The following is a 25,605-nucleotide window of genomic DNA, read 5'->3' as shown; positions in this document are numbered from 1 at the left end:
GGTTTCATCATGTTATATACATGTTTATAACATTCTTTGATGCAACTCATCCAGTATTTACCATCTCTTATCCTCCCTCTTTTCCCTCTTAACCGCTTCTGTTTACTCAACAATCGTCTTTCCTCTTTCATGTCAAATATTTTTTTCTGTTTTAGATTTCATACATGGAGAGAAAGCTTGCCTTTCTGACTTACATGATTATTTTGATGTAAAGGATCTTCTTTGTTTCAAGACTTAATTTCCCGGGGCTTAACCCTTTGGCCCTCCTAAGGTAAACCTCACCTCCTCAGAACACAGACACTCTTGTTTCATGTCCAGGGAAAGGAGGAGAATCTGAAGTTTAAGTTGATCATCAATGGCCAATGATTTAATCAATCATGCCACTACATTAAACCCTTCATAAATCCCAAATATTTGGGTTCTGGGTGCTGCTGGGTAACTGAGTATGTGAAGGTGCCTAGAGAAGGTTCCGAAGCTCTGTGGCCTGTCTCACATACCACTCGATCCATCGAATTATTCATCTGCATATTCTGTGATATAATTTATAAAAACGGGAAACATTTAAGTGATGTGTTTCCTGAATTCTGTGACTTATGGAAAAATGAGTGTAACTCAAGAAGGAGGTGATCAGAGGCCTGATTTGTAGTTAAGCTGTGTCAGCTATCAAACTGCTATGCTTTTTTAAATAAATTAGAGGATTTCCAGATGGTATCTGTTACAGAACTGGTTGGTTACTGGAAGAAAAAAATGCCTACATATTTGAATGACCAGAAATGAAGTACTTTGTATGGTTCTGATTGTGTGAAAAATAGGGAAAATCCTTTGTTTTCATTTTCTAATTTTACTAGTTATGTGTACTTATTGCCTTCAAATTTTGCCCTGCCATTGTCTTTTGAACTTACATTAATTTGTAGGGATTCAGAATTCTCCTATATGAGTTCACTTGTAGACAGCATCACTCACCTTCTCCTTGCTAAGTCTAATAGACTATTCTCATGCTTTGTGTTACCTAGCAGGAGTTTCTGATACCACCTGTCACTGATCTCATCCTGGGACTAGTTTCTCCACTTGGGAGAAAGTGGGACACCACCAACTCTGAAGTGCTGGCCTCTGCTTTAGCCCACTTTGTCCCTTCCTCCTCATATACTAACCTCTCCTATATCTGAAGATTCTAGGCCATGATACCCTCTATTCTACATATCTACAGTATCTTATAAGCAACTTCCATTGTGCCTCAGTACATTCAGTGTTCTCACGCTTCTTACAATTATACCTCTAACAATGGTCTTTATTTTCTAAAGTCAAGCATCTGCCTACTTCTACTATTTACCTTTGGCTATTATTTAGGCACATTAAATGTAGTTATTATAAACTGAATTCTTAATTATCAGCCTCAGGCCCCAGAAATAATTATCTGTTGCCTATGTCAAAATTGAGCCATTTCTCTTTGAAACTCCACACCCAATCCACCAGTGAATTATTCCTGCATTGCCTTTGCTGTCAACCTGTCCCAATTACTAACTGCTTTACTCTGAGTCATTGCATCTCTCCTTTCTGTTTCATGGTTAGCTTCCACTATATAGCAAGTTTAAGCCCAGCCACAGCTGCATTAAACTTTATTTTTAAAAGCAAATCACACACACACACACACACACACACACACACACACACACACACATCTCAAATCAAAACACAGCACCCAAACCAGTATTTCCTATTCTCTGTCTCAATGGCCTTGCTATTCCTGGAACTACTAAGCTTATTACTGCTATAGGGCTTAAGATTGTGCAATTTTTTTTCTCCCTGGAAAATTCTTTCCGTTTATCTTACCCTTGTTAATTCCCTCAATGAGAATCTTAGTGTCACTTTCTCTACAAGGCTTTCCCTCATCATTCTATCAAAACTGAGCCGCCATCTCTCTCATTCTTGATAGTCTGCTTTCCCTTTCTTTACAAAATCTATAATTATTTGATGAGTTTACCATCTGCTTCCAGCACAAGAAATGAAGGTAAATACTTTTTATTGCTCACTGTTGTAGCCAGTACTTCTAACAGTATGTGGCTGATAATAGGTTCCTAAATTATTTTCCATATTATAAAAATGTGATGCAAGCACTTAATTATATTTGCTAACATTTGCTTTTAGAACTGAAGATATAATATGATGCAATATAATATGAGATAGTAATTACAAGTTCCATATTCTTTCAGCCTGTGTCTTTTAGAGATGAAAGAACAAAGTGGCTGAATAATTTCCAAGGACTCTAAAACTCACTGCTGCACATTGTGCATTGTGTTTGTAGTGAGTATTGAGGGACTGGACGACAGCCTGTTCTTTGCCTTTGAAGTTGTTTCACGATGTGAATGTTTTGGGTACAGGACACAGTATTTACAATCCAGTCTTTGAAAGCATCTGAGGAGTGTGGAGGAGGAGGAGGAGGAGGAGGAGGAGAAGAAGGAGGAGGAGAAGAGGAGAGGAGGAGGGAAAGATAGAAAGAGAGAGAGAAAGATTGCTTGCTACCCCTGAACAGTGACCTCTCTCAAGACAGTGCTTTGCTCTTCACGTATAAGGTATATTTAAAAATATTGATGTACTGTTTTTACTAATTATTGTCTAATTTATGCCTTATCAAAAATGTAAAGCCATAATTTTTAGTGGACTGCTATTAAAAATGTTTTGTTGGCTTGTTGGGTGGGATTATAAAATAATCAAGCACTGATTTGGCCAAATTCATGACAAATTTTGAATTGTATAAGCAGTGCACAGATTCTGCAATGTGTGAGGTAATTGCAAATGTATTCTTTCAATGTAGATATTGCCATGGAATCTCAAATGCAGATTATGTAGCTTTGATAAGACTTTAGGATATTTGCTTGCTGGATGAACTCAAGGAACCATATCAGAAGCCATCTAAATGAGAAATAAATGATTTGATAAGATTTATTGAATATATTCTGTTCAACATATTCTGTAAATGTCAGCAAACATTGGTATCAGCATGCAATATTAGCATGGATGTAAATATAATAATGTTATATATAACTGAGTGTTTTAGTGATGTTAAAATAGAGATCCTACCTGTATTTAATTTATATACAATCACTTTAACCACTCTGCATATACATACATTCATTATGTTTTATGTTTGGTATAAAATTATTTACATGCTTTGATTGGTGTCAACCATGATAATTTGTCTAGTTCAAAGACCTTTGTTTTAATATATGTGAAATCAGATTAACAAATACTTATGCTCTTATCTATGTAGGTCAGGATATTTACATGTTATTATCAAAACTAGGTTTGACTCACCACTAGTTCAGGGGCTGATTGCAGTATTAGTGAGGCATGAATCAATCTCGTCACACTGTTAGGTGTCCAAACCTGGCAACTTCCTCTCTGATTCTGATGCTGAGTCATGGCCATACTCTAGAAGCTATGAATAGTTTACACTGTTGGATGTTGTCCTTGAAAGACACCCTAAAACCATGGCTAGAAACATTGAAGATCACCTGATGCTGGGAACAATATCCTAGGGATAACTCTATGAGAGACAATTGACCATCTCTAAGGCGGGTTGGAAGACTGTTCTATATGTAAAAGGTGCATGCATGGGATTAAGAATTAGATCAATATCTTCACTTGTTAAGCCTGTATGACCATCAAGAATGTACTTTTTCTAAACTTCAAATGCCTCATTTGTAATGTTGAGATAATAAAATTAACTATCAGCACTTGAGATATTTAAGTATGGTAATCTATATGAAGTTTCTGAAACAGAAATTAACTCTTGGTAAGGGGCAAATAAACTATAGTAACTAGTTTGATTTTCTAAGGTCAAAATAAATGAAATCGTTTTTTTCATTTCATCGTCAAATCACAATTGATCAAGGAATCACAGTCCCCTCCCCACATTTCTTCCTTTTCTTATACTAATATTTTCTTCTTCTCAAGACCCATTTTTGGCTTATATTTTTAAATGCTTTAAAATGTGAATAGATGCCAGGTGTGGTGGTGCACGCCTTTAATCCCAGCACTCGGGAAGCAGAGGCAGGCAGATTTCTGAGTTTGAGGCCAGCCTGGTCTACAAAGTGAGTTCCAGCACAGCCAGGGCTATACAGAGAAACCCTGTTTCGAAAAAAACAAAACAAAACAAAACAAAAAAATGTGAATAGAACATATAAATTTTATAACTCTAATTCTTTTTTTACCCCGAAATAGTCTCAATAAATAAGCTACTTATTGACAATATCAAATTCCATTTGTCAGCTTATGATAAATAATTATTTATTTCAGCAACTTAATTGCTTTTCTTGTAAGTAAATACAATGAAAAAAATCTATGGTAATTTTAGATAGCTCAAACAAAGGTACTTACTGTTGCCAACATAGAAAAGAGATATTTTCTTTTATCCACAAAGACACCACATTCTATATTACTAACTTAGAATAATGGTTCTCAATCTGGGGGTCAAAAGTCCATTTTACAGAGGTTGCCTAAGACTATTGGGAAAAAAAAACAGATATTTACATTAGTATTCACGACAGTAGCAAAACTGCAGATATGAAGTAGCAACAAAAACAATTTTATGGTTGGGAGTTACCACAGCATTGGGAACTGTATTATAGGGCTCCAGAATTAGGAATGTTTAGAACAAATGACTTCTTTCCTCATTCATTTTCTATAGATTTTTGTCATCTCTGGGGACTTAAAACAGTCACATCTTTTTACCTTTTTATGACACTGATACTACAAACCTACTGGCTAAACTACTGGAAGCTCACCAAGTACATGAAATTATTATTAAATATTGGTAAAGACAGAATAATTGATCAACAATGGTACTTGAAACTGGAGATTAATTATGAGTGCCTAGTTATCAACATTGGCATATAAAATCTTCATTTGTAGTGGGGCAGATATATAGATAGAAGAAAGTTATTTTGAAGATTTGACTAGTGGCAAGATCCTTGTAAGTGAGACTCTTTCATGTTTATAGAGCAATTCATTATTTCCATATTCCTTGCACCATATGCAATCTGATTTTTATCAGTATGAAATCCCAGTCAGGCTTGTATTATTAACTCCATTTCATACATGGAAGACATAGTTGTTTCTAAGCCTAGTAGTTTAAACACCAGTAACACATAGGTGGAAATTTATATTAGTAAACGTCTCAACTATAAATTTATTACTCTCCCAAAATAATGTTGTCAGCCTTTAAACTTCCATGTTACTATGAAGAATGTGCCTGAGAAGTCATTTAGCACTACCCATAACCTTGATTGTGACTTGGAGAATCTTTGTCCTGACCCTCTGGCTATTTCAGGAACACCTATCTTAAGTTTTTCAGTGTTCTTTATTATCTGGCAGGAAGGAAAACAGTAGAGATTCAATTTAGTGTCTAATGTGGAAAGGAGGACAAAGAGGTCTTGTGATAACTGCCTGTGATAATACATTTCTTGAGAAACCATATTATTGGTAAGTACCTGGATCTTTTCCAATAATGCAAGGATTATCCAGCCAATTCTTGTGTGTGTCTGGAACTTTTCCAATAATGCAAGGATTATCCAGCTAATTCTTGTGTGTGTGTGTGCAAGTGCATGCATGAGTGACTCTGCGCGCACATGTGTGTGTGTGTGTGTGTGTGTGTGTGTGTGTTTGCTGGAAAGGGAACTAAGAGCTTTGCTCATACCAGGGAACAGTCTCAGCCTCAGCCTCAGCCTTAGGTAAACCTTAGAGAGAAGGGGTTTTGTTGTTATTATTTTGAAGAAGTGGAGAAGAGAAAAGAGACTTTCTTTCCATTCCAAAGGAGACTGGCAATGGGAAACTGTGTCAGTAATAGTGTTACATAAAATAAAGTGGGTAGAAACAAGAAGTTGCCTTTCTTATTGCTCTTAGGCATGGAAAACACCTAGTATTGTTTGCTATCCAAGGACTGGCTCTACCTTATTTAGATTTAAATCCCTGCTTCATCATTTACATTCTGTGTGACCTGAGGCATGTTGTTTTACATCTCTGTGTCTCAGCCTCTTGTTTCTAAGTTGTCACAAAAATAGTATACATGGTCAAAGAGAATTTTAAATATAGAGTTAAATAGTTTATAAAGTGACTAGAGCTCAGGATTCATTGTAGGAGATATTATTATTATTATTATTATTATTATTATTATTATTACAGATACTGTGATTTGCTGTTTGGTTTTTGTGTGAGATAAAATAGTTATTAGGCTATTACCATGTGAAACATTATAAACAAAAAATCCCCTATACTCAATGCATATTTATAGATTATTTTCTCTGTTATAAATATGATAATAGAAGTAAATGGTAAGGTAGCTGACTTGGGTAGGGACAGTAGGTTGCAGAAAATCTGGTATGAAAAAGTTTTTTTGATGTTTAATAATTTTTTATTATTAGATATTTTCTTTATTACCATTTCAAATTTTATTCCGTTTCCTCATTTTCCCTCCGTAACCCATCCCCCCTCTCCCTGCTCACTAACTCATCCACTTCCATTTCTCTGTACTGGCATTCCCCTACACTGGGGCATTGAGCCTTCACAAGACCAAGGGCCTCTCCTCCCATTGATGTCCCACAAGGCTCTTCTCTGCTACATATGCTGCTGGAGCTTTGATTTCCTCTTTGGTTGGTGGTTTAGTACCTGGGAGCTCTGAGGGTACTGCTTGGCTCACATTGTTGTTCCTCCTATGTGGCTGCAAACTCCTTTAGTTCCTTCGGTCCTTTCTCTAGCTCCTTCATTGGAGACCCCGTGCTCAGTCCAATGCATGACTGTGAGCATCCACTTTTGTATTTGACAAGCGCTGGCAGAGCCTCACAGGAGACAGCTATATCAGGTTCCTGTCAGCAAGCTCTTGTTGTCATCCACAATAGTGTCTGGGTTTGGTGAATATATATGGGATGGATCTCCAGGTGTAACATCACTGGATGGTCTTTCCTTCAGTTTCTTCTCCACACTTTCTTTCTGTATCTGCCCCCATGGGTATTTTGATCCCCTTCTAAGAACGACAGAAGTATCCACACTGTGGTCTTCCTTCTTCTTGAGCTTCATGTGGTCTGTGAATTGTATCTGAATATTTGACTATTTGTATAAGACTGGCAAAGATGGGGAGATGGGCTCTTCTTGAGCAATTCACAATAGTTAATGATATTTGGGAAGAATGTATCATTTTCATTGATAATGTAGACACTGTTAAGTTGTCGATACTCCAGTAAAAATAATCTCCCCACTAGCTTATTTAAACAGCACTAATTAAACTCAGTGGGTCATAAGCAGAATATAGAAGGGAGTGTTGTTGAGAAATAGTGTTTCAGCAGGAGGAAGGGAAGCTGGAGAGGGTAATGAGGGAGAAAATGACCAAAATTCATTGTTATGCTTGTATAAAACTCTCAAATAATTTAAAAAGAAAAAAAGACTTTAAAAATGAAGTATCTATTTGTAGTGGTTAATCTTTAGATTTTGATCATTAAACAGTGTTCTTCAAATCTAAAAGAGACCACCTTTTGTCCTGTGGCAATGCAATGCTGCTACCAGTTTAAAGAGAAAAGCGAAGCTCTGGTTTTCCCCCTAGAAGAATCACTTGTCTTGTGAGTGGTGTGCACACAGTGATGGAGACAGGATGCCTGGATATGAGCTTTGATGACAATATCAATGGAGTAAGAGTTGCAATGAGGGCATTGGATGGAAGAGGGAAGAAGTGAAAAAACACTTAAAAACTAGGAGGAGGAAATGATATTTACTGATAGGAAAAATGGCCAAATCCAGGATAGCTCTGAATAGACAATGATGACTTCATCATTATAAAGTACAAGGACAAAGTTCTTAGTTTTCTGGGGTGTTCATGTAGACTTTTAGATTATTTTTACAAGTTAGATTACTTTCAAATACTACTCTTTCTTAGAAAATAGTATACGTCACTAGGTTTTATTTGCATTTAGGACATATGGTTCTTATGAATACAGGGATGTCCAAAGTTCTTCTCAGGGACATTCTGCTGGGTTTGATTTCAGACAGAAGGCTTCTTAAAGTCATTATATCCATGTCAGAGTCTCAGTAAGTGTGTATGGAGGAGTGTTTCCAGCTTTCTTTATGTGGGTTAGTCTTGATCTTAGGGGACCAGAATCCTCATGTTGCATTTGCCTTGACTCTAAGGTTAATTTCCATTTCCATGGCTCAAGGGGCACAGTTTTCCTGTCTTTCTAGAAAGTACACAGATAGTTCCCAGAAATATTATCTATTATGTTTACCCACATGATTATTTGAAGTACAATAAATCCCCACTGTTGTCTTCTCTCTTTTTAGAGTAGAGCTTTCAGCACACTAAATCCTGGAGAAATGGCTTTTGTGCATATCAGATGCTTGTGTTTCATTCTTCTTTGTACAATAACTGGCTATTCTTTGGAGATAAAAGGTAAATTAATAAATTTAATTAATTTTAATGAAGTAGTCTTAAAGGATATGAACCGTGTTTTCAGTATATATCATAAAAGTGTAAAACTGGTAGATAACATCAGTAGTATTGCCAGAATGTAAAAAATATATATGTTCTTGATAGCTACTCATATGGATAGGTAAGGTAACTAATGATCATATTTTCGTGGCTTAAATGCTACATCATAAAATAATTCCCAGACTTCTTGTATTGGATATTTTGAGGAAATAACAAGTATTTGAAATTATATATTCCTATCATAACTTGAATCTTTTCTTATTATTCTTACTATTATGACAATCGGAGAAAGCAGACAATGGAAGTTAAACACTTCAGTGTATATTTCAATACAAATAATAATGAGTTTTTCAGTGTCTGATGAACACTTAGTTTGATGTGGATTTCTAACTTCAAGGAAGAAAACAACAAATTTGATGTGTCATTTTCACTGGGGAGACTCTCTAGGCTAAGATGTGGAGTCCCTGGGCAAGTTGTATGAAAATGAACAACATTCATCACAGAGAATTAGTCAAGGGCTAACATGATGGTAATATTGTAGTGCTACTAGATGTGTTACTTAATGGGTAGGAAAGGCTTGGTTTTTCAAACTCTGGAGACAACTCTGAACTTCAGTGAGCTGTAGATTTAATTATCTCCACAGACTACTCACAAGCCATGCCTGTACTCCAAATTCTTAAGGTTCTTTGCTTCTGCTTTTCCTGTATCCATCACAATTTTTATGCTGATCATAACATAATACTGAGTGAGTATTGAGTGGTTCTTTTTACTAGAGACATTTATATAACCATTATTTATATAATATTACACAAATCCTGGTCTACATGTCCACTGACAATTCTCCATGGCAAGTGTACAGCCTTAGTTCCTAAAGAGACAGAGATCACATTTTCCTCATGTGCTTTTTTTGAAAAGGACAGTTACACAGAAATATTATGGACTTCAAATTTATTAATATACAAAAACATCTTCCTTGGTTTTTATTGTGGTTGCTGGTAATGGTTGTTTTTGTTTCCTTGTATGTTTTGGTTGTTTGGTTGGTTTTTTTGTTTGTTTTGTTTTGTTTTGTTTTGTTTTGTTTTGTTTTGTTTTTGAGACAAGGTTTCATTGTGTAATAGAACTGGCTGTCCTGGGCTCACTTTGTAGACCAGGGTGACCTTGAACATACAGAGATCTTTCTACTTTTGCATCCTGAGTAATCATCTCTCTTTTCTAATGTAGTATTTTGAGATTACTTTAGTATATCCAAAAAGTTATGAAACCACTACTGCCATAAAATTCCAGAATACTTTCGTTCTCTGATGGAGAGACCCTGTGTCCCTGGTGACCACTAATCTACTGTCTTCACATACACGTGGTTTTATGAGACAGCTTCCCTGTATATAGAATATGATTGCAAGGCTTTTCCAATTACAGCCTCTTATCAGTTCTGTACTCATTTTTCTAGTAAAATATTATCCCACTCTATAGATGTGCTAGAACTTTTACCCAGGAATCAGGTGATGGGCATTTGGAAATTATTCACATTCAACAATCTTCCTCATAAAATACAGGAAAAATCTAAATACTCTCCTTCCATTTCAGTTAATCCTCCTCAGGATTTTGAAATATTGGATCCTGGATTACTTGGTTATCTCTATTTGCAATGGAAACCTCCTGTGGTTATAGAAAAATTTAAGGGCTGTACACTAGAATATGAGTTAAAATACCGAAATGTTGATAGCGACAGCTGGAAGGTAAGGAAAGCTTGATTTGTGATGTCAGAGTGATCTGATCATTAGGTGTTTTTTTGTGACCACTGACTTCACTATCCATTACTTTGTGTGCCTTAACAGTTCTAGTTCTTATATGAAAAGCTGCCATGTAAGCTTCTGTGCACTATTTTGACCTCATTCAATATTAAGATTACCCTTGGAAGTACAAGAAAACTAGAACTCAGAGGATATGAACTTGAAGAACATTTATGCATTTTGCTGTATTTTATTCTTTCTTCTTTTACTAGATTATTTTCTATAATTCTAACAAAATCCTCAATGTAAAGTTAAATCTTTGCATACACATCACAGAACATGGCATTGTTCTTTACATGGATGACAAGCTCTCAATGAAAGCTTATTGAATTATTAGCTATTTATAAAGTCAACTATTGTGTTCATTTGGAGCTCTGTAACAAATGGTATACCATTAACTCTGTAATTCAGCTGGGGAATATTAATGAGCAATTAAAGCCTAATATTTATTGAAAAACATTTTAGACAAGATACACTGCTGGGTTACAGAAATATAAGACTCTCTAATATATTATTTTTTCATCTTTCAAATACTTAGAAATTGTCCACTTTTCTCCAGGTGCCTCTTAGACTTTTTTATTTTATGGGATTCTTGAAGGTTTTATAGTATATCTGAAATGACAAATCTTTGGCCATGCAATACCCATGTCTCAAAATGAACCATTTAACTCCAAATTAAGAGCTCATGTTCCTATCACAGAGTCTTTTCCTTTGCTAAATGTCCTCTGTTTTGTTTTGAATGACCTAATTGAATAATACCATATACAAAGGTTACTATTGACAGAACTATATCTGGGGTAGTATATCGAATCTTAGATATTAATTGTTATGTTCCATGTATTTCTAAAATAGACTGTTTCATCTTTTTATCAAACAGACTATAATTACTAGGAATCTAATTTACAAGGATGGGTTTGATCTTAATAAAGGCATTGAAGGAAAGATACGTACGCATTTGTCAGAGCATTGTACAAATGGATCAGAAGTACAAAGTCCATGGATAGAAGCTTCTTATGGGATATCAGATGAAGGTTAAGACGTTTCTTTTTCACATTTGATATTATCAGAAAAAATCCATATAGAGAATAAGTTCCCTAACCTTTATGATGAATGAATCATATAGATGACTTTATGCACAGTAAATCCTGTGACAATTAGACATAAACAGAATCTTTCTTAGTTTAAGTGAGTTATATTTTTTTAACTCATTAAATCAACAAACTAAAAAAAACAAAAAACAATAAACAACAACAACAACAACAACAAAAACCAAACTAAGTCTACATCTTATTGGTAGTGTCCTCAGTAAGGAGTTATATTAGTAAATGCGGATGGGAATTTGCTCAATTCTTGAGAGCATCTTAGAATAATTAATTTAATACTTTGACATGAACTACAGTAAATAAGCCCTCAATCCTTTTCAGGTTTGCCTATACTCCTCACAGTGAAGTGATTTCTGGTAACTTCCTTTTGCAATCTTTCTCATTATGCTGATTGCTAAATGAAGTAGCAGAGCCAAAGGAAATACCATTGCATAGTGATTGCATAGATGATCTGTCACCATGTCTCTCAGGTACTCACAGTTCATTCATTTCATAGGAAGTTTGGAAACTAAAATTCAGGACATGAAGTGTATATATTATAACTGGCAGTATTTGGTCTGCTCTTGGAAACCTGGCAAGACAGTATATTCTGATACCAACTATACCATGTTTTTCTGGTAAGTATTTTTATACTTAAAATCTTTCATTGGGCAAACATCTGTCAGGATTAGTACAGAGCACAAGCAACTATATCTCTATTGAATTCCAACCATTTTCTTAACCAGAGCCACATGTATGATGATAATTAATCATAATTATGTGGGAATCTCAAGTTGAACATATAGCAAGGTATTCCGTGACTATTTCTGTACAGGATGAAGTATTTCATCCTACAGATACCTGGGTTTATTGTTTTAAAAGTTTGAATATTTTTTTATACACTTAGCTTTTATAAAGCAGTAATCTGTCAAAGTGGATCTTCTTGCTGTTTTTTAATTAACTGTTAGTGAAGCTTTAAAAACAGAACCTTTTAAAGATTTTATTTTCTATGCACATTTAATACATTCTAGGCACACTCACCCCTCCCCTCCTTTATTTTCTTTCCTCCTACTCAACAAGTCCTATCCGACTATCTTGTCTTTTTGTTCTGTTTTAATTCTCATGTTGTGTTCAGCTGAATTCAACTAGGGCTTGTGTGGGCATGCATGTGGCACATGGGTGGTGGACCAGTGAAAACATAACCCCCCGTCAGCAGCCAGTTCCTTAATTGCTTTATGGTAATACAATCATCCACCACACTCTGACATTCTTTTGCTAAGTTGCACATCTGTTTTTCATTTCCCTTCTCTATTGTAAGAGTCTTCCTTTAGACTCCCCTCATCCCTCACTTGGACATCTGCCATGACCTCCCAAATGGTGGCTGCTCAGATTGTACCATTTTTCTTTTCTGCTCATTTCTGCATCCTGGAGCTACCTTTGTCTTCCTTGTCTTTTTATATACCATCTCCTGACCATATACCTCCAGTACCTGCATATTATGCCCAGGATCAAATCAGGTTGCATTTCAAGTTTTCACCTCACTGTATCACTACCTTTCCAAAACTATAGCTTGCTATGGCCAGGATCAATATGGTACTCTATAGATCCATCTTTACATTTCTTTTCCTTATCCATGTCTTGACTTTTGTGCATTTTGCAATCTGGAATGGCCTCTGCCTCACTTGGTTACCAATTCTTTTTCATCCTTCTAGGCCCATGCGATGTCTAAATTCATTGACTCTGCTGATCATGCCAGTTTCTGTTCATCTTTGCTACTGAACTTTTTATAGCACTTGCTTTTTTTTTTGGATGATACTCAAACTTATCTCATATTTTGTCTCCTCAAGTTTTTTTTTTTTTTAAGATTGGTGGATGTGAATCAATTCTCACATTTCTCTTAACTAATCACAGAAGGCCATACTCACAATAGATTAATACTAATCATTAAATGAATAAAACCAAGGATGGCAACATGGATAAATGGAAAAATCAGAGATTGTACGTTTACCAAAGAAATACAAAGCAAGATAAGCCAAGCTCATAGTATTTGTGAACGTTAAGGCCACACTCTGATTGCATCTTTTAAAAGAAAAACACAATATATACATGATTGGGCATAAAGGATTAGTGCTTTTGAGAACTGGGCTCTAAACCCTGCTCTGGAAACATGTAGCTAGGGAGCCTTGAGCAAACAATTTCCTCTTAAGGGAATGTTTCACTTTCCATATCTTAAATTGAATGGACACATTTCTAAATTTTTGGTAATAAATCAATAAATATTAAACATTTGTTAAATGAGAAACACTGCTCTAGTTTAAAAAAAAACAGCAAAGAAGAGAGGAAGCCACTCTTCACAGTGTCCCTTCATGTTTAAGATAACTTATCCTCCCTTAGTAAAATGGAGAGAAATAAAAATTAACATTTCACAGAGTGTATGTCATTTTTCACAGACACAAAGTCACACAGTCAATTTTTGTAAACCTAAACAACCGTTGGGCATATTGATGTATACCTGTCATCCCAGAATTTGGGAGGCTAATGTATAACAATCATGAATTTGACACCAGACCACTGGGCTACATAGTAAGTTTCAGGATAGTGTATAGTGAAATTCTATGTCAAAGAATAATGAATAAACAAAGTCAATCATGGATATGAAGTTTCCTGCACTGTAAGCAGGCAACTTTCCAAAAGAGTAAAAATTTTAAACACTTCCCTAAATTAGGGCACTTGGTATAAACTACATTTAGTAGAGTTTAGATATTTTCACTAGCTCCTTGTCAGCTGCTATGCTGGTCTCATTTTAGAAGGGATTTTTGGCTGCTTTTAAAGCCAAAATTACATTTTACATTGCAAGCTAATATTTTTTTGGGGGGGATAAGTCAGGAATTATTGATTTAAGAATCAGTTGTTAACAAGCCCTTTCATCCCAGCTATATCACCCATACAAAGTTAACTTTATTTTTTTAATTAGGTATTTATTTCATTTACATTTCCAATGCTATCCCAACAGTCCCCCACACACTCCCCCACCCACTCCCACTTCTTGGCCCTGGTGTTCCCCTGTACTGAGGCATATAAAGTTTACACGACCAATGGGCCCCTCTTTCCACTGATAGATGCTATGGTAAAATCTCTTGCTTAAGGCAAAGGGAAAACTACATGTTACTTGATAAAGGTTACACTGCACTTTGCTTTGTTCCTTTTACTTCTTCCTCTAGTCATGGGTTTTCAGGCTCATATCATAGTGCTATAATATCAGAGGATTTCTTTTTATTTTAGTAAACTTGAGAAAATTGTATATCTGCTCTTACATCTTATTTCTACTCAAATTGTTTTCTTTGTTAAATGCTACTAAGGCTACCTAAGTATTCGCAATCTTTAATTCACAAATTTTGATTAGTCATCAAAAAGTAAATAGATGGATAATACTTAAGTTCCTTTGAGAATTTATGAAGATTAACAATAAACTGAAGCTACATGATGTTAACTATTCCTGTTTTTCTGTTGTTGAATATATAGATCTTATTATTGCGTGTAGCAAATAGTAGGTGCACTAAAGCATAGAATGCTGTTAAATGATTCTTTTTTTTGTGTTATCCATTTTATAACTTAACTTTCTCTATTTATTTGAGAATGTTGTACATATGTAGCATATTTACATCATTTCTACCTCTCTCTCCTCCCTCCAACTGGTCTTGTAACATCTCAATTCCACTCAAATTCATGACATCTTTTAAAAATAATTATTGTTATATGTATATGTACATATATATGTATATATGAGTATGTGTGTTTATAGGTATATGTATAATCTACTGAATCAATATACTGTGCTCATATGTGCATTTCATATAATAACATGATTTAAAACTGAGCACCAAGATTTAAAAAAAAATGCTACTAAACAATTCCTAAACTGCTTCTTGTGTTGTAGGTATGAGGGCTTGGATCATGCCTTACAGTGTGCTGATTACCTCCAGCATGATGAAAAAAATGTTGGATGCAAACTGTCCAACTTGGACTCATCAGACTATAAAGATTTTTTTATCTGTGTTAATGGATCTTCAAAGTTGGAACCCATCAGATCCAGCTATACAGTTTTTCAACTTCAAAATATAGGTGACATGAGCAAATGAAGTCAACTTAAAACTTGCTGATTTTCCTCTAGGCTATTTCTAAGTGAGCAGAAGATGCAAGAGAAGAAGAGTGAGGTTTAGTAAAGCGATGGTAGTGCAAACCCAGAAGCAAAAGGCAATCCACAGACTCTATTAGTCATGGCATCCAATGATAAACGATTGGGAACCAAACAATTTTATTTCTTCAGAATTTGTATTTTTATTTCTAACAGTTATAAGTATGAAAGGTTCTATAATCAGGCAGACCTGGTGCAATGCCAGATATATAGTGACCACAACGTATGTGTTACTTAGAAAACAGTCACAATAGTAGTTGTAGTAAAAGTGGTTTGGTTGTTTCTAAAGTTGTAAAAATGGGATAATGATTGCAATGACTTAGGCTTCTTATTTTTTTCTCTTGACCTTAAATATTTTTCAGTGTAGGCTTTATCAAAAACAAACAAACAAAAATTAGTTTCCCATGCTGGGTGATGGTGGCACATGTTAATTTCAAAACTTGGAAGGCAGAAGCAGGTGGACCTCTTGAATCCAAGGCCAGCCTGGTCTACAAAGCAATTTCTAGGACAGCCAAGGCTACACAGAGAAACTCTGTCTCCAAATACACAACACACGTGCGTGCGTGCGCACACACACGCACACACACACACACACACTCACAGTCACAGACACACACACACACACACACACACACAGAGAGAGAGAGAGAGAGAGAGAGAGAGAGAGAGAGAGAGAGAGAGAGAGAGAGAAACAGGCAGACAGACAGACAGAGACAGATAGACAGAGAGAGAGACAGAGAGACAGAGAGTGGGGGTGGGTTTCTCAAATAACAATTTTTTTCAAGAAGTCCACCTTGATTGGCAAGCAACTTTGGTTTTCAGTCACATTATGAGAATAATCTTGACCCATGTAGTTTGTCTCTGAAAGTTTTGCTTATGGAGTGTCCCAAGCTTTAGATGAAGGATGCTGCTAACTTATCAACTTTCATGTTGAAATAGTTTCCTTCTGCTTTTCAGTTAAACCATTGCCACCAGAATTCCTTCATATTAGTGTGGAGAATTCCATTGATATTAGAATGAAATGGAGCACACCTGGAGGACCCATTCCACCAAGGTGTTACACTTATGAAATTGTGATCCGAGAAGACGATATTTCCTGGGAGGTATGGATATTGTACTTATTTGCCAAAATCATAAATATAACTTTTAAAAATGTAATAGGATACTGGATAATCAAAATCTGTTGCTGTTCAAAAAGGAGTTAGACCATGATAAATATTTCAGTTTATTTTCCAGAAGGCCAAATCTAGTGGACAAAGGAAATATATGTATATTTAAACAAAAGTTTTAAGTAGTTACACCAATTTTAATGTTGCTAATACAGTCTAGTCACTTGTTTTCAATTTGTTTTAATAAATGAAATTTCTCAAGGAAATTGAAATAGATTGCATGGCTTCCAATAAGACTCAAACATAACACATACACATACACATACACACACAAACCACTTCTTTAAGTACAATCATGAAGTCAAAATTAAGAGTCCTCAGGTACACTAGACATTTCCTAGAGAAGAAAGGATTGTAAAGAAAGTGATCATTGTGAGACTCCAAACTTCAATGATATGGTGATTTCTTTTACCCCACCTTGGTATACCTTGTTTTATTTATTTCCAGTTTAGAAATTGGTAGAGACAGAAGGTGAACTACTAGTTTTCAATGACTCAATTCATATATAGGTGAGAAAAATGCTTACTGATTAAGTAGACATGGCCCAGGCTGGTTAATTGACTTGGCAGTCAGTTTGAAATAGATTCAAAATCTGATTCCCAGTCTACTTAAGTCTATACTATGTATTTTCAAGGCTCTGTAGATAAGTTAAATAAATAAAAAGCAATAATTACATATAAGAAGACCTCTGCAGCACTTTAAAGTGTAAACCTGAAGTAATTTCTTTAGGATTTTTTTCCCTTGTGATCCCTGTGAGAACATCTGAGTATCTTGTAGTAGTCTTATATATGAAGTGGTAGTTTTGTGTCAGTTCATGAGCGTTATTACATGAGACTTTAAAGTTAATCAGACCAAAAAGAGGAGGGGATGCACTTTGGAGATGAATATTTTGGTTTCCATGCAATCAACATTCAGTAATTCCCATATAGCTTTTTCCCATTTATAGAACCTAGAATATCTGACACTAATATGGATATTGTGGACACTAAATGATGTAGAGTTGTGACTTATTGCACATGATGTTTCTTATTACAAGTAATCTATAAAAGAACAAAAGATAAAGTTAAATACAGAGAAGTAGTGGGAGAAAATGCCTTTAAAAATCAGTGTAAAGTGGTGGACCTTTGTAGTAACTCAATGCTGTTGTTTTATGTCCCAAAACATTTTGAAGCAGAGATGAAATCATTGCTGTTGTACTGAGTTCAAATAAACACACCATAGTTTTCCTTGGCTTTCAGTCTGCCACAGACAAAAACGATATGAAGTTGAAGAGGAGAGCAAATGAAAGTGAAGACCTATGCTTTTTTGTAAGATGTAAGGTCAATATATATTGTGCAGATGATGGAATTTGGAGCGAATGGAGTGAAGAGGAATGTTGGGAAGGTATGCACTATATGGATGAGAACGAAGTAACTGGGGCTATTGGGTAGCAAAATGTATTTCTTCTCAGTGCAGTTGTAAATTGGAGATCAAATAATCTTGTGCATCTATAAATGGAGGAAAAGTAAGTACTTCAATCAAGATAGGCTTATTGGACACCTAACATTCATTTGGAACTAGATATCTTGTTCTGTTTTAATGGAATATTTTTGTTTATCTTTTATAAGCATTTCATAGTTCTTCGGGCAAAGCCCAGAGTCCATTTTAATCAATATTTTTTTGTGCTTTCAATTTTCACTAGAACAGAATTTTTAAGAAGGAGATGCAGCTGGCTCCAAGTGTCTTAACAATACTTACTGGTCATTTTTCAAATTTACATGTTGTCCTGGTTTCATGTCTGTTGCTGTGATAAAATATTCTATCCAAAAATAACGGCGAGGAACGGCTTAATTAGCTCAGGATTCCTGGTTATATACAGCCTATCACAGTAAAGCGGTTTAGATGGCAGAATTTCCAAACTGCTCCTCATACACAGAAAGCAGAAAGCAATGAGTGCATTCACATTGCCACCGGTAGGGCCCCTGTCATCTTTTCATTTAGTCCAGGGCCTATCCTGTGGAACAGTGAATCCAGACTCAATAATTTCCCTTGGCGGTTTCTTGCCACACCAGCACCATGCAACGACCCCCACCCAGTGGTCAGCTGCCACAACACCCAGCAACCAGGTAGAAACAAAACTCTAGAAATTTAAAATTAATCAGTCAGATTTATATATCAATAAATTCTCAATTCACAAGATGCCCATACAATAATATCAGGGCCAACTGATAATGATACAGGCTGCCCACCTATATTAGACAAGTTGCCCCAATTATTCTATCCCTATATGATAACACATCTACCTGTGGCTATTTAAAACCATGCGGATTCTGAATCATCTTGTTCATTGGCCTCCATCTTACTTCCTCCTCTCTACCTGTCTGTCTGTCTCCATCTCTGCCACTCTTTGCTCTGCCTCCATTTTCCCCTATCCAATCACTGGCTTCTTGTTGTATAAATAATTAAATTAATTGGACAGGGAAAATTCCATTACAGATATTCTCACCTCAGTTAACCCAAACAACAGAGTGCCTCACAGGCATGCCCATGGGCCATCCTGCTCTAGACAGTCTCTCATCTAGCCCCTCTTCCAAGATGATTCTACAGCATGTCTAGCTGATAATGAAAACTAACCATGACAGATTTTGTATTTAGTTAAAGCCATTACTTTCTGTACTAATGGAAAGTGATTTATGATAAGAATGTTTTCAGATTTCATAGTGATCCAAACATAAAGGCCTAGAAGGTGGCACATAGTATGATTTAATTCAGAATATATTTATATCACTATAAATTATTGATAATTATTCAAAATTAAAGAAATATACATTCAGCACTGCTATGCTGTTATTTATATATGGATGTAAGTGTAAAAACTTACACATGCTTCTACTATAGTGGAATGGTGTCTCTACGTCCGTCTACCTACAGCAAAAACATTGTTTGATTTTGTTTATTGAATACTTTTAAAGTACTTACCATGTATCAGATTGCAGAGATTATATATTCAGCAGTATTTATTACTCTTGTCAAGTCTCTGTTATTCCCCAAGTTGGGAAAAATTAATAATAACCAAAGAAAATATCTTATACAACCTATAGAGAATATGGATGAAAATAGTACTGGTAAGCAAGAGTTCAAGCAAGAGATATCTGTATAAAGAGAAAAAATAATTTTACTCTTTTTACATTTTTTACTTTTGAAGCCACTTTTGGAAATCTGGAAAATACTTGTGTGTATGTATGTGTGTGTGGTGTGTGTTTGTGTTGAGTTATATTTTGTCAGAAGTACAAAAATTGTATAAAGTGGTTATATTGATTTCTTTACTAGATTATCATAACATACATCTCTTTGCATTACATAAAATCTCATCAGTAATGTAGGGTACTGAGAGTTCTTTTTCCTTGACAGGTATCTCCTGGTAGAGTGATAACTTAGACCTACAATTTAAGAACAAAGATTTTCTGGCACTGCTTATAGTTTTAGATGTTTAGGTTACATTTCTTTTTGGGTATTTCAAGTTATAGAAAAAATAGGACAATTGCACATGCATGCACGCATACACACACACACAAACACAGTTAGTTTAAACAACACATATCTACTTTTCTACAATTCTTGAGAAACTGAATGAAAAATCTGAGCTTAGTTCACCGACCATGTTCAGGTGCTCAGAATCGTCCTTTGTTAGTTTTAATATTATTTTGTCTTTTTTCCATCTGATTTGGCATAGTTTATTACAATTAGTATACACACAAAATCATACAAACTCCATAAAGTAAATGGTTTTTTTGAAAATTTCATTTGGTATATTTTGATTGTATTAACCCCCTCTACTCCTCCCATAGCCACCCTTCCACCCTTACCTTTCTACTACTCCAAATTTGAGTTGGCATTGTATACCTGCTGGGAGAAAGAGAGTTAGCTTTCTTTAATAACGACCCCTGTTCATTTGACCATATTCCAGGTCAGGACCCGTTTCCATGAGCAATTGGGTAACACAAACTGAACTTGATGGGGAAAATAAGTAGAACAGTAGTAATGTTTCTGCAATAAAAGAACTTTGTAGGAATTGTCTAGATTAGAGAACACAAACAGAGTATCAGGAAATGAACTGTCTGTCTTGCTATTGTTAATTCTGCATGTCAGGAGACTTATACTGTCTGTTACTTCTCCAGAAATTACCCCTGTAAATCTTTCCTATGTTAAGCATTTGAATTTGGCTCAAAATTTTCTAGGAGAAACTAAGATCCCAAGGGAATAAGACAAAGACAAATTGAAATGGGAGGTAGATTTATAGGTCTAGCTCTAGAATTTAACATGCTGTGTGTTATTCCAAAACAAATCTGAGATACTTGACTTGGAAAAATTTTCTATAGTTTAAGTGTATCTACTGACTGTTATTTCTATGGAGAAGTAACATTAACACATCATGCCTTGGTCAGGTCTTCTTTGGATGCTTGAATTCTTGCCTAATATGCTCAAGGCCTGGTGTTCAATCACTACCAGTACTAAAATAAGGAAAAAACCCTATTTAAAAAAAAAAACAGAAAAAAGAAGTTACATCTAAAACATCAAACAGCAGCATCATGTCTTGTCACTTAGTTCAGCCTCTAAGGCTTCAACAAATCTTAGATGGTGACCTTGTAAGGTCAGCTTCATTAGCACTGTGTGTATTTTTATCACGATACACATATCTTTATTAAGATAATATCTTATTCTTGAGATTTAAGAGATACATGAGATTTATTTATTTAATCATTTGACTCATGTACTATGAGTTTTTAATGAGAAATATCACAACATCAAATTTTAAGCAAAATTATATTGTTTTGCGAGTTATTTTTGTAATTGGATTGGGATACATATCACAGTACATCAAAGTAGATTTTCTGTATGCTAAACTCAGACCCAATTGTGGCATCTGTGCATTGACAATTATGTCAGTTAAATTCCATTACTGCATTATTGACAGTTTACTTATGTATTAAATGTTTCCAGATTCTTTATAAACCTTTAACATCTCTCTTTTTATTGTTATATTTTTTTTAATCATAGGTTACACAGGGCCAGACTCAAAGATTATTTTCATAGTACCAGTTTGTCTTTTCTTTATATTCCTTTTGTTACTTCTTTGCCTTATTGTGGAGAAGGAAGAACCTGAACCCACATTGGTAAGCTGTTAAGCTTATGTCAAATAGACATACAGAGTAATACATTTAGAAGGCAAAGGCCTGCATTTTATACATTTGTCTGCTCACTATAAGGTACAACTGATACTATACACATTATTGTAATATCCTCAGAAAGTAGTCAATTTGATACTGAAAACCCACATTTTGGGGAGTGGCAGTTAATTCTGTCAAAATGGGAGAAAAATATCTAAGAACATGAAATACTCCAGATCTTTAGATGAGAAAATTGCACAGTGCACAGACTCCAGGAGACAGATTGGGAGGGGAGAAAGTGACATAGGTCCTAAAACATCTGGTCACATACATTTATAGCTAAAATGAGAGAGAAATAAATGTATGCACACTTTACCATTCAGCTTTCCTTCTCTATTCTTACCTAGTCCAGGGTACAAGTCAAGGGAGTGGTGCTACTCAGAGTGGGTTGGATCTTCCAATATCAGTTAATGTAATTAAGATTTTTCCTCACATATGTAACCACAGGTTCACATGACCTGGAAATTCCCTCATTGAAATCCCCTTCCCAGATGACTTAGAATTGTGTCAAGTTGACACTTAAAACTAGCCATGACGTAGGCTCTAAGGGAACACTGGTGAAAAACATCTTAATACTGTGTTTTGTAAAGATAGAATATGGGCTGTCCATGGAATGTTTCACTTCTTTGTTTGTTAAAATTTTAAATTGTTAGTACTAGTGAAATTGTATTATTAATTATTTGCTAGTGACAGAGTTCTTTTTGAATTTCAGAGCCTCCATGTGGATCTGAACAAAGAAGTGTGTGCTTATGAAGATACCCTCTGTTAAACCACCAATTTCTTGACATAGAGCCAGCCAGCAGGAGTCATATTAAACTCAATTTCTCTTAAAATTTCGAATACATCTTCTTGAAAATCAGTGTTTGTCCTAATAGTGTTGGGTTTTTGACTAAAGTGCTGGATATATATCTCAAGTTGGCTTAGTGTGTGATAGTCATGAATCAGCCTTTCAAGACATTACACATGTGTGATATCATGGTTAACTTCAATACAATTAGGTAGACTTTATGGTGCACAGACCTTTAGCAGATAGTAAATTTACTATATTCTAGTAATTGCTTTGTTTCCTCATAAATCTGTGGTGAGAGATCTATATATAGATACATCAAGAGATGGGTCATATTTTATTCAACATTGTATTAATAAGATAATATGATCTTTCAATTTGAACTAACCTACCGAGATACAGCCAAGTCTTGAAAAATGAGACTTAATGGTTTTGTGGATGGTTCTTTTAAACTGAAATTTTGGGTGAAAGTACACATCATGAGTAAGTATGAAGGATGCTTTGAATACATTCCCAGTTCCGCGAGTATCACATTTCAAAAAATAAAAAGTTGCTATAAGGCTGAAAATTATGACATGACTGAGGACTATATTTGAAAAGTTCAGAACTCATATACATTATGGTAAGAACCCTTTGTTATTTTAAAGGTAGCCTTTCATTTAAAATATTAGTATGTGTCTATATGTACACATATATGTTAATGATCTTATGTGGAGGTCCAAGGACAACTTTATCTATCTATCTATCTATCTATCTATCTATCTATCTATCTATCTATCTATCTATCTATTTATTTATATATTTTAACAATCTTTCTATTAGCTATTTTCTTCATTTACATTTCAAATGCTATCCCAAAAGTCCCCTATACCTTCCCTCTGCCCTGCTTCCCAACCCACCCACTCTCACTTCTTGGCCCTGGCATTCCCCTGTACTGGGGCATATAAAGTTTGAAAGACCAAGGGGCCTCTCTTCCCAATGATGGCTGAGTAGGCCATCTTCTGCTACATATGCAGCTAGACACATGAGCTCTGGGGGTACTGGTTAGTTCATATTGTTGTTCCTCCTATAGGGTTGCAGACCCCTTCAGCTCCTTGGATACTTTCTCTAGCTCCTCCATTGGGGGCCCTGTGTTCCATCCAAGAGATGACTGTGAGCATCCACTTCTGTATTTGCCAGGCACTGGCATAGCCTCACATGAGACAGCTATATTAGGGTCCTTTCAGCAAAACCTTGCTGGCATATGCAATAGTGTCTGTGTTTGGTGGCTGATTATGGGATGGAGCCCTGGGTGGGGCAGTCTCTGGATGGTCCATCCTTTTATCTTAGCTCCAAACTTTGTCTCTGTAACTCCCTCTATGTGTATTTTGCCTGCTATTCTAAGGAGGAATGAAGTATCCACATTTCAAGAGTCAATTCTCTCTTTGCACCCTAGGTCATGGAGTTCACACACTGCTAAGCTTACTTGTGGATTTGCCTTTCTTAACATTTGTCAGCCTTGTGGGTTTTGGGGGGCTGGATGCAAGCCAGTGCAGACATGTCAATGATCGTAGAAAACACCTATCTGAAATTAGCAAGAAGATTTTAATAAAAAGATTATTTAAATATGCACCCAAATGTTAAATAATGTAGCTACATGGGAGAAGTGCATTATAAAACTCTGAGTAGTGTCCAGTTATATAAAGTAAAGGGTACAATGAGCATATACCCAAAATATTTGGCTTAAGTGAGTCCAAATACTTATATAATAAATGGTTCATTTATCTGAAATATTGTTTGTTTTTCAGAACCTCCAAACGAAATGCCAATTCATTTTCATTCTGAGAGTCATTAATTAATGAAGACTACTCTGTACCAGGGAAATCCCTAACAGTACTTACTGTTGATAAAGGGCTCATTCTAGCTCCATACAATTAATATAAATTTTATTTATTCTTACATATAATACGTTCTGAGCGCAGCCTTCCCTTCTTCCACTCCTCTCATTTCACCACCCTTACTTTTATTCTCTTCCAGATCCATAGCCACTCTGTTTCCCTTCAGAAAATAGCAGGTCTTACAGGAATATCAACCTAACATGGCATAACACGTTACAATAAGTTTAGGCAAGAGCCTTTTTATCAAGGCTGGATGAGGCAACCCAGTAGGATGAAAAGTGTCCAAAGGGCAGGCAAAGGAGCCAGAGACAATAGTTTCACAAGAATGTTGAGCTAAATAACCATAACATAGATGGAGAAGGCCTAGATCAGACCCATGCAGGCTTCCTGATTGTTACTTCAGTTTCTGTGAGCCCCTATGAGCACTGCTTAGTTGATTCTGTGGGACATTTCCACCCTGTGTCTTTGACCCCTCTGGCTCCCACAGTCTTTCCTTCTCTCTTCTACAGGTTTTCCCAAGCTCCACCTAATGTTGGCTGTGGGTCTCTGTATCTGCTCCCATCATCTGCTAGAGGAAGCCTCTCTGATGAGTTTGAACTAAGCAACAATCTATGAATATAGCAGAATATCATTAAGAATATTTTCATTTACTTTTTTTGCAGTGTGTGTGTGTGTGTGTGTGTGTGTGTGTGTGTGTGTGTGTTTTGTTTGTTGTCAGTCATTTTTGGTTATATTCTAGATCCCAGGACCATCCAGCCTCTGGTTCCTAGCCATCCATGTAGTTGTAGGCTTGAGCTCTCTCTTGAAGCATGGTCCACAATTTAGACCATTGCCTCAGCATATTCTGTAGGGAGGACAGATTGTAGGTGAAAGGTTTTGTAATGGGATTAGTGTCCTAGGCACAACACTAGAAGCGTTGCCTGGTTTCAGTAAATGTCCACTTCAGTCTCCTTGTCCATTACTAGGAATCCTTGCTTGAGTTACCCTCATAAGACCCAGGGAGTTTCCATTGCACTAGGTTTCCACAT

At 35.7% G+C, this 25,605-nt stretch overlaps 1 protein-coding gene across 6 annotated transcripts in view; it reads left to right on the top strand.

Annotated features, from left to right (window-relative positions):
- Positions 1-22,825, top strand: part of Il13ra2 (interleukin 13 receptor, alpha 2) — a 45,715-nt gene extending 22,890 nt beyond the window's left edge. For 2 of the 6 annotated variants that reach the window (NM_008356.4, XM_006528707.3), the window contains exons 3-14: positions 156-271; positions 2,379-2,570; positions 5,374-5,481; positions 8,323-8,431; positions 10,055-10,206; positions 11,138-11,291; positions 11,860-11,980; positions 15,280-15,464; positions 16,495-16,640; positions 17,945-18,089; positions 21,744-21,859; positions 22,626-22,825. In NM_008356.4, coding sequence (NP_032382.1) covers positions 8,356-8,431; positions 10,055-10,206; positions 11,138-11,291; positions 11,860-11,980; positions 15,280-15,464; positions 16,495-16,640; positions 17,945-18,089; positions 21,744-21,859; positions 22,626-22,682 — 1,152 coding nt within the window. In that variant the 5' untranslated portion in view covers positions 156-271; positions 2,379-2,570; positions 5,374-5,481; positions 8,323-8,355 and the 3' untranslated portion in view covers positions 22,683-22,825. The remainder of the gene's footprint in view (positions 1-155; positions 272-2,378; positions 2,571-5,373; positions 5,482-8,322; positions 8,432-10,054; positions 10,207-11,137; positions 11,292-11,859; positions 11,981-15,279; positions 15,465-16,494; positions 16,641-17,944; positions 18,090-21,743; positions 21,860-22,625) is intronic. The other 4 variants (NM_001306059.1, XM_017318395.1, XM_006528708.3 and 1 more) reach the window with 4 other exon arrangements.
- The last annotated feature ends 2,780 nt before the right edge of the window (positions 22,826-25,605 follow it).

The sequence above is a fragment of the Mus musculus genome, chromosome X (assembly GCF_000001635.26).
Source record: "Mus musculus strain C57BL/6J chromosome X, GRCm38.p6 C57BL/6J".
Taxonomy (NCBI): domain Eukaryota; kingdom Metazoa; phylum Chordata; class Mammalia; order Rodentia; family Muridae; genus Mus; species Mus musculus.
This window is presented reverse-complemented; position numbering and strand designations above follow the sequence as displayed.